The sequence below is a fragment of the Eptesicus fuscus genome, chromosome 5, assembly GCF_027574615.1.
Source record: "Eptesicus fuscus isolate TK198812 chromosome 5, DD_ASM_mEF_20220401, whole genome shotgun sequence".
Classification (NCBI taxonomy): Eukaryota; Metazoa; Chordata; class Mammalia; order Chiroptera; family Vespertilionidae; genus Eptesicus; species Eptesicus fuscus.
In genome coordinates, this window is record NC_072477.1 from 76,320,752 (window position 1) to 76,330,563 (window position 9,812).

Below are 9,812 nucleotides of genomic sequence, written 5' to 3' on the forward strand. Positions count from 1 at the left end.
AGAAAAGGTTTATTGATTGAGAAGGTGCCACATGAGAAGATGGGAGACCTAATGGTGCCTCAAATCCATCTTGCTGGTTTTTAAGGGACAGGGGGAACAGGTATTTGGAAGTGCTGATGTGGCAAGTTTTAATTGGAGGACCTTGGAAATTGGCCATTTATGGTAAAGGGGTGTCAATGCCATATCTTCCTGAACAATGGACCCTCTGCTTCTGAAAGGGTTCCAGTGTTTAAGTCCCAATTGTGTCCTGGTGCTTTGGTTCTGTGTGTGAGTGAGTGGGGGTATGAGACTGATTCCAGGTGTAACTGGAGGTCAAATTTCTCTCCTCTGCACATGTGTTGGCTGCATGACTTGCGGTTTGGGTCTGTTGTTACTGAAAAACAACTCAATATCTTGTCAAACAGGATAGGACTATTTTGAGCTGGTTCTGCAGTTACTATAGAACATAAAAAATTGATTATATTTATACAACACTTCCATACAGAATGCTACTTGAAACTGGCCCACGACTCCATCTTCCTTGGGCCCTTGCCTGCCTTAGAATGTGAGGGATAAAGCTCTTCCCACACATGTAACCAATTACTGGATAGAGTGGCATATAATTTGGAAAATCTACTATTGCAAACATGGGAAAAATGTAAATCTGGAGTATAGAATCCTTACAAAAATATCTATACCTTTATAAAGTCATTCATAATCAAGAACATATAGACTGAAATTCTCAAGTTGATCTGAAATTTAAAATAATTTGTTAATTTTTTTTTTTAATTACAGGCATGCCCTTGTAAATAGCCCCTTATTTCTTTTTTTAGAGTTTAGTCAGATGGAATGAGAAAATGAGCAAAAAATAAAAAGCATAGTGAAAAAGAAAAACTTACATCTCCCTGTTTATGGTAGGGCCCCAACATGAGTAATCAATCACCTGCTGTCATGGAGGCCTGTGGCTCTCATTGCATCTAAGGATTGCCACCACGTCTTCCATGCCAGAACAGGAGTTTAAGACCATATTTCAAAAGAAATATATATTTATTGATTTCAGAGAGGAAGGGAGAGGGAGAGAGAGATAGAAACATCAATGATGAGAGAGCATCATTGATCAGCTGCCTCCTGCAAATCCCGTATTGGGGATTGAGCCCACAATCTGGACATGTGCCCTGACCTAGAATTGAACCATGACCTCCTGGTTCAGAGGTCAACACTCAACCACTGAGCCATGCTAGCTGGGCCAGCACAGTTCTTGAGGATGATAGAGTTCATGCCCTTAAGGTACATATTGTCACTCTTATAATCCATGGTGACAAATGAGACTAGAATTCTGTGGAGCCCTAGATAGCTATTCTACTCAAGAATTTTGCTTTAAGGAAGCCTTCTTAGAGAAATTCATATCTGATAGATAAGATTTTTGTTTTTAAATCATATTGATGTTTGTAAAAAAAATCCCTGATATGTGGAAAAATAAGAGTTGGACAGTATAGATGAGCTCTAAATTAGATAATTTACAACCAGGGTAATTTGTATGACAAGAAAAATAGGTACTCTTTATCTTCCATTTTGAGATCATGGGTGGTCTAACAATAAATGATGAGTCTTTTCCACATTTTAAAAAATGTCTGTGACCTAGTATGTTCCATTAGTAGATACACAAACACACATTACATGATTCTGGATGAAACTGGAAATGACAAGTGAAACTTTTTATTTTCTTCTGGTGTTGTAAATCACAGAATCCACTAGTTTGTTTGTTTGTGTTTTGTTTGTTTGTTTGTTTGTTTGGAAAGAGAGAGATCAAACCTACAACCTAGGTATGTGCCCTGACAGGGAATAACCTGCAACCTTTTGGTGTATGGGACAATGCTCCAACCAACTGACCCCACCTGATCAGGACTCAGAATCAACTTTTAAAGGCAAATCATACTCCCCCTAAACAATATCAGAATTAGTGAACTCTTTCTAAACCCTGATAAACATATCCCTTCAATTAGAAAGCAGTTATAAGGAAAGGGTTATAAATTGGCCATTTTTTAGTACAGTCACAGGGAAGCAGCATCTGCAAACATTGGCCTCAGTCTGAAGGTGGGTGAGTAAAACGGTGCTAAGTTTGATCGGCTGCCTCAAACTGCAGTCACTCCTTTCCCCTTCTTTCCAAAAAGCACTGATAGATCACATTTCTTTGGGTCTGGAAGCAGCTAGTAGTTCAAGGGAAATCCACGTAGGAGTAGTCAGATTCGGCAATTCTTTCTGAAGAGGAAGAAAAGGAAGATGCTACTCATAGTACCAGTATTGATCTTATGGATGCACATATCATGTGAGTTTGAGATTTCTCTGATTGCTTCCAGAGAATTCGACATTGTGGAATATTACCTGCATGCATTTGCAGAAATGAGATTTTTTGATTGAGAGCAAAGAATTTATAAAACAAAACAAAACAGAACCACAAAAAAGAAGGGAGATAGAAGGGGTTGGGGAGGGAAAAAAGAATAAGAAAAATAGAGAAGGATGAGAGAGACTATTGTAGCTCAGAGAATAGAGATCTGACCAGACTTTTTCTGAAGCCTTCTATTGTTTTTCTGACTGAAGTGAATGGACAAGAGATAAAGCAAATTCCTCAATTGCTGCTCCTACAAGGAGAGAACTTCCCACATACTGCAGTTTCTCAAGCACTTGGAACCACTTATAGTGGTATAAGCAAAGCCCTGGAGGGAATCGTGTTTTCTTGGTAATGTTAGTGGAAGGTGGACAAAACTAGGAAAGAAGCAGGAAAGACTGACAGCTCGGTTTGGAGAGACTAGAAAGGACAGCTCCCTGCACATCACAGCCACCCAGACTGCCTGTCCCCAAACCTTGCTGTGGGGCTCCAGGAGCAGCTCCTCCCTGTTTCTCTTTGGAGCAGAAGTCAAAACAAGCTGAAGTCACAATGTCTATGAAGAAATAAAAATCTTAATTAAAAAAAATCTCTAGGCTCAAATAGTTTTTATTGGAGAAGTCTACCAAAGATTTGAAGAGCTCACTTGAATTCTACACAATTGCTTCCTGAAAATAGAAAAAAAGAAAAGAATTTCTAACTCAGTTTATGAAGTTAGTATTATCTTGATAGCAAAATCAAAGACCATACAAAAAGGGGGCGGGGGGGGGAGGAAAAAAACTACAGAGAAATTTCCCTCATGAATAGGGACACAACTTTCTCAACAAAATATTAGCAAGTAGAATTCATTAATATGGGAGGGAACAAAAGTAGGTTTATAGTTGTGAATATGAGAAACACAACGTTTATTATTTTATTATTAAACTAGCTTTCCCGTTGCAGGAAAAATCCTGCAATAGGATTTCCTGCTGCACTCTACCCCGCCTCCGCCCCGCCCTTGTCGCCCGCCCCGCCTTCTCCTCCAGCCCGCACGCGTTTCCCTTCGCCCCTGGCCCTGACTTCGCTCCTCCCTTCTCCTTCCCCCCGCCCCCCTGGCTTGCTTGCTTCTTCGAAGCTTTACTCCCTTCTGCAGCTCTTGGCTTCTTTCGAGGCTGTCTTGATATGCAAATTAGCCACCATCTTTGTTGGGGTAATTTACATACTCGTCCTGATTGGCTGGTGGGCGTGGCTTGGCTGGTGGGCGTGGCTTAGGTGTAGCGAAGGTGCGGTCAATTTGCATATTTTTTATTATTAAATATTATGTTATTTTCCATATTAACAACTGCAAACCTACTTTTGCTCACCTCTGTATAATAAAAAAATAATATATAATCATATTTTTTTCATGGATGCAAGGTTGCTTCAATATTTGAAAATCAACTGATGGAATCCACCATATTAATAGGCTAAAGAAGAAAAATCGCATAACCACACGGAAAAAGAGCTTTTGCTATTTCCCACTTATAGTTAATGAAGCCAAACTGATTTCTCACAAACTCCACAGGGGCCCTACTCAGTGGTGTGATGTTGTAGGCCATAGGCTGTGCATTTTGGCCTAGGACACACTGCAAGCAATTCCCTTTGTTGGCCATTCCAACTATGCCAAATGGATAGACCTTACCTTTCATATTCCTTTCCTCCATGATCTCAGTTATTTCTTGGTATTCAGTCTGTGTTGGATCAACACTCCTCAAGGGGTTAATGACTTTATCAGAGTACCTGGTAGGATCAGCTTCTTCAGTAATGCCATTCACTGGGAGTGTTTTGTTGACTTTTTCTGCACTTGTTGACTTTGCTGCCTTTGCCTTTGGGCAACCTGTACTCCATCATGTCTCCCAGTTCCAGGCTATTGACATCACCAGAGAACTCACTGTAATGGGAAAAATAGATTTTCTTATAGTGATTCGCTGTTTCAATAAATTCAAAATTATCCTTCAGAGTTACTACATAGCCAACGAGCCTTTCAGCCTTATTTCCTATTTGAGGAGAAGTAGATCAGTGGCTTGAAAGTAATAGTCAATTTCATTCCACAATCATCATAAAAAACATCCTTAGCCTCTTTTTTTTTTGGCCTTTATTTGAGTTAGTGAGTTTAGGATTTTAAAAAATGACTTTTTTTTCTATAGTGCCCAGAAAACTATGATCTGAATAGAAGTGGAATAAAACTGTGCCTTTGGGATACTTTTTAATCCTAACAGCATGATTTCTTAGGGCAGAGAGTATATTAGGAAGTATAGTAAACTCGACTTCCTCTGCAAATTGCATCTAGTTCCCATGAAGAATTTCACTACAGTGGAAGAACATAGGAGCACTTGATGACGAATCCATACATTTGATGAAACCATAAACATTCCTGTATGATAGCAATTACACCCATTTTTCTGGCTTCATCAGTGAACCAAGATGTACTTGATAGAAGTTCTATGTTGGTTGCTCATTCTAATTTGTCACTTAGGTCTGTTGAAATATTAAGCTTAGCATGGTCACCTTCCAACAGGGTCACCTTGGATTTTGTATCTTTGTTTACAAAGGGAAGTTCTTTAGGAATCATAAAGTCAACTTCAATGTGTCCTGTCAGCGGGTGATTCTGTTTTTTTCCTGAGTGCTTTTGGGATAACATTGGTTACAGTCCTTCAAAATGTTCAATGCCAATATCTTCAAAAATGACTGTTCCTTGAGGCAATAGTCTGATATCTATTTCAACTTCTTTACCATCACTGTCCTTGCTATGAGTTCCACATCATCTCCAAGTTGTAAGGCTCCTAAGTCACCCTTAAACTCACTGTAGTGAGAGAGTATTTCTTTTATAACATCACCTCTTTCATTAAAGACAAACACCTCCTTCATGGCACAAACTACTCCCTGACAGTGGGCATGTTTGTTTTTCAACTGCATGTTCTGAGCACTTATAGCACCAGTGTGTTTATTGTGATCAATTACAAAGTTTATTTTAACTCCAGTTTCCAGCTGAACATTTTCTTCCACCTCATCAGGACCGTAAGTCAGATGAAACACTTCTTGTTCATTCATTCGTTCTTCAGGGGGGATTTCTGCTTTTATCTTCACCAGTTTAACAGCAATGGATTTCTGCTGGTCAGATGATACTTCAAATTCAACATTATCTCCTACTTTTAAGTCCTGCATGTTTCCATTGTACTATGAAAAGTGGAAGAAAAGTGTAGCTTGACATTCTGGAGACTGAATAGGCCCGTTAGAGGTTATCAGTTTTTCAATAACCCCACTTTCACACAGTGCTGCTGAAGTATCATTGGGGTACCAATTGTGTCCATTGTTGTGGAGATTTGGATCAAAGCTCGGCTCTCAGTGATACTCAAATATTGCACTTTCAGTAGTAATTGCTGATTCTTCTTTTTCAACACATTTCAAAGGATGAAAGTTGCTAGTATTAAAAAAATGTGAGAGAAAATTGACCCAAAGCTAATAAAGAATACAACTGCTGTTGCAATGGGCAATCTCACAGTACAGTACTGAAAACAACAAAGATGACTGACTAGCAGTGCTGGGAAGTGCTCGTTCAAAGCTTTTGAGTAGACACAGACTTCTTATTTCAGATCCAGTGTTGTGTACTCTTTTTTGGTCTTGTTGGTTATTTCAAAGTTTGTTCCTTGCTTGGTCTAAACTTGAAGCAGTAGTTTCAGGTGGTAAAGTCTATTCTATTACACTTCATACCCAACAGCTCAGGGCCCCCTCTCCAGCAACGCCAGCAGCAGCACGCCTAGCACATAGAGTTTACTTTGTTCTTTATATTTCATGTATAAGTGAAATCATGTGGAATTTTTCGTTCTCTGTTTGATTTAGCATTATACCCTCTAGGCCCATCCATATTGTTGCAAATGGCAAGATTACCTTTCTTTTAACGGCCGAGTAATATTCCATTGCCTATATGTACCACTGTTTTATCCATTTGTCTATCAATGGACACTTAGGCTGCCTCCATATCTTGGCTATGGTAAATAATGCTGCAATGAACATAGTGATGCATATGTCTTTTTGAATCAGTGTTCAGGGTTTCTTTGGATAACACTCAGAAGTGGAATTTCTGGGTTCTTCTTTGTTTCCTATTATGGGCTTTTTTAAAAGTTTATTTTGCCTGATGTAAGTACTACTGCCCTTAATTTCAGTTTCATTTGTTCTTATAGTTTCAGCAATAGCATGCTATTGACGTGTGTGTGTGTGTGTGTGTGTGTGTGTGTGTGTGTGTGTGAGAGAGAGAGAGAGAGAGAGAGAGAGAGAGAGAGAGAGAGAGAGAGAGAGAGAGAGAGATGAAGAGAAACCTGGCACAGAATAGGCTCCCAATAAATACTTGTTAAATGAATGAAGTATAATGTATAATTATTAGGACATTTATTCCCATGTCTTTATAGTCTGATATTCCGCACCCCATGTTTGATAAATTTGATGTCTATTGAATTTTTCCCACAACTCTAACACTATATTTATCCTGTTGGAGCCTTTTGTTTAAAATGGTTTTCATAATATTGAAAGATTATATTTAGAATAATTTAAGGAGCTGCTCAGCATAACTTCTCTCACTAAATTAATAAATAAAGACTCATCTACAAATTTAGAAAATAAGTAATTCTTGAGTGCCTAATCTGTACCAACCTTCTTGTAATCATTGAAGAATATGGGCTTTTGAAGATTAGAGAGAAAAATAAAATTAAAGAGAAGCCAACAACTGAGAATCATAATGGAAATATCACTGAAATAAAGCAATAAGTATAATTAAAATTTTGGGGGAGTGTTATAGGGCCAGAAAATAATAATGAGTACAGAGGTATTACAGCAAAGATTTTCAACTTCAAATGTGAGGAAAGAATCTTTCCAAAAGATTGCTGGCCAACTTTTGGCCTGGTTTTTGTTATGCAATTCATTTATTCAGTCACAAGAGGGGGCTGGTTTATCTGCAAAAAACATTTCTTTCTGTGAGAAGGGCAGATAAATATGTTTTCCATTGACATTTTACAGGGAAAAAAGGCATGCTTTCTTCCTCTTCAGACAACTTGTACTTTATAATCTCTTATTGAGTATGTGTGGTCAAAGGTTCAGGGGCCCTTAGACCAATAGCCGAAGTCCTATACATGTACCTCCATAAATAACTTTCTCTCCATTTCCCCTCCTTGATTATCTCTTACTTTCCCTATTCTTTATATCTGTTTTTCTTTCCTCTGCTAACCTTTCTACAATCTCTACCTCCTCCACCATTTTTGCTTTTCCTATTCTCTTTTCTTTCTGCCTTACCATCCCTGGTACACAGCACCCATAACCTGCCATAGAGAAGATGAGGACTAAGGATATTTCTTCAAGGAGAATGAGGATGAACACAATTCATGTAATCAGTTACTATAGCAAGAACAGATGCATTAAAACGTGTCTGCCTAGTCAATAGTAGATACCATGATTCCAGGAAACTCTATAGGAAATCTGAGCTCCCAAAGGTTTAGCTTTTAGCTTCAATGCTGTTAATTTTTCCTGTCCCCTTGAACACATCACTGACTTCTTTTGAATCTCACATGCATTTTCTGGTATGTGGATAGAAATTTCATCTTCTTATAGCACAGAGCTCAGTACAATTTTCTGGGATTAAATGATACTTGGTACAAGCTCCTTGGAGCATCAGCCAATGTCTTTGGTACATTGAGGAAGAAATTATGGAAGAAAGGTCCTGGATAGATACATCCTTGTGATTTATTTTCCTTATCTAGAGTCAAACTTTAAACCTCACAAATAATACTAGTGGGCACCCTGTGAAGTGGGGATGTCTGGTTGACATTCTTCTCTTCTTCTTGGAGACATAGATAAAACAGGGGAGGAAGACCTAGAGAAGGAACTGCTCTGTCATTGGCTGACAAGATCCTGGCAACAACACAGTGGTAGCTGCAGTTGTAAGTCTTTACTAGTAGCTGTTGCTTCTATTCTCTGGAATCTCTTTAAGACTAAGCTCAGACACAAAGACTGAACTCTGGGCTCTTGATTCCAGTCTTTCCTTGAAGCAATTTGAAGTATGAGGCTGCTGACTGGAGTAACTGTGTTTCTGGCATTGGGTAAGTGTTCTGTGCCTAACAAAAGGGACCTTGAAGGGTTATTTGCTCTCTAGTTCTCTCCCATGCTAGAGTTGGAGTTGAGAAGTGATCTATGCATTTGTCTAGGGAGAACAAACTTCTAGATGACAGATTAAATCATAACCATGACCCAGAAGAACCCTTAGCAGTATCCAGATTGTAAGAAACTTCTGGATTTATTGAGCCAAGAACCCATGGGATAGAGTCTATGGAGTCTCTGATTTTTGGCATGTACCTTTGGTCTCCATAACAAACACTAATCATGATTTTTTGCATTCTAGAAGGACATGAATAAAAACACTGTAGTATGGGTAGAGCCAAAGTGTTATGGGAGTGTCGTGTCCTTGATCTATAGATGCTAATTTGAATTTCTTAACCCTTTAGGAACTGTGATTGATGCTAAGATCACCCAGCCCAACTCCATGGATTGTGCTGAAGGAAAAGATGTGAACCTGCCTTGTAACCACTCTACCATCGGTGGAACTGACTATATACATTGGTATCGGCAAAATCCCAATCAAAGGCCACAGTATATAATTCATGGCTTACGAAACAAAGTGACTAACAGCATGGCCTCCCTCATCATCACAGAAGACAGAAAATCCAGTACCTTGATCCTGCCTCGGGTTACCTTGAGGGACTCTGCTGTGTACTACTGTGCTTTGACAGACACAGTGGGACAGATGGGGCTGCACCTGTGCAATATCTCTCTGGCAAAAGAAGGTGGGGGAAGCAGCAGCTATTCAGAGCAAATCTAGAGTCATCTAGGAGAGTCAGAGAGCAATATGAAAGGAGGAAAATGAAGGGAAGGAAATAGGAGAACATGAATAAGGAAAACAAGAAAGACAGGGTAAGGAGAGGACAAGGAATAAGCACCTAATTTGTTGATGTGGCTGAGAAGTATGAGGCAACTAAGGATTATAAGGTTAACGTAGCAATAAAGTAAAGAGGTATTAAGAATTTGTCATGGCTCCTCTGCATGTCAATAAAATGTTGGTTTCAGTATTTTAGCCTAAAAAAAAATAGGAGGAAAATAAAAATAATTTTACTTGTCCCAAAGGTGTCTTTTATTTGGATGCAGAGGTAAGTCCAAGTTTGGAAATGCATGCTACTATAGTTGTTCCGCTTACCAGAAACAAATTATTCTTTCTCTAAGAGAAATCTGAAATGTTATTTTTGTTGTTGCTAGTCTAGAACATGTATATTTGTGATAAAGAAGTTCTTTTGAAAAGAAACAACAATTAAATTAATATTAATTTATTTTTAAATGTCTAGAAGTCATGCATCTAAAAAAGAGTTTTCACAATTTTTTGATATTCCATAAAAGA

At 38.6% G+C, this 9,812-nt stretch overlaps 1 pseudogene and 1 gene segment (V, D, J or C); one reads left to right on the top strand and one right to left on the bottom strand.

Moving 5' to 3' along the window:
• Window positions 1-3,807: 3,807 nt before the first annotated feature.
• LOC129149058 (cold shock domain-containing protein E1-like) lies at window positions 3,808-7,627 on the bottom strand (annotated as a pseudogene).
• A 774-nt stretch (window positions 7,628-8,401) lies between these two features.
• Window positions 8,402-9,242, top strand: LOC129149059 (T cell receptor alpha variable 26-1-like). The segment is given in 2 exon segments: window positions 8,402-8,466; window positions 8,869-9,242. Coding segments are annotated over 2 exon segments (414 nt in total).
• Window positions 9,243-9,812: the final 570 nt, after the last annotated feature.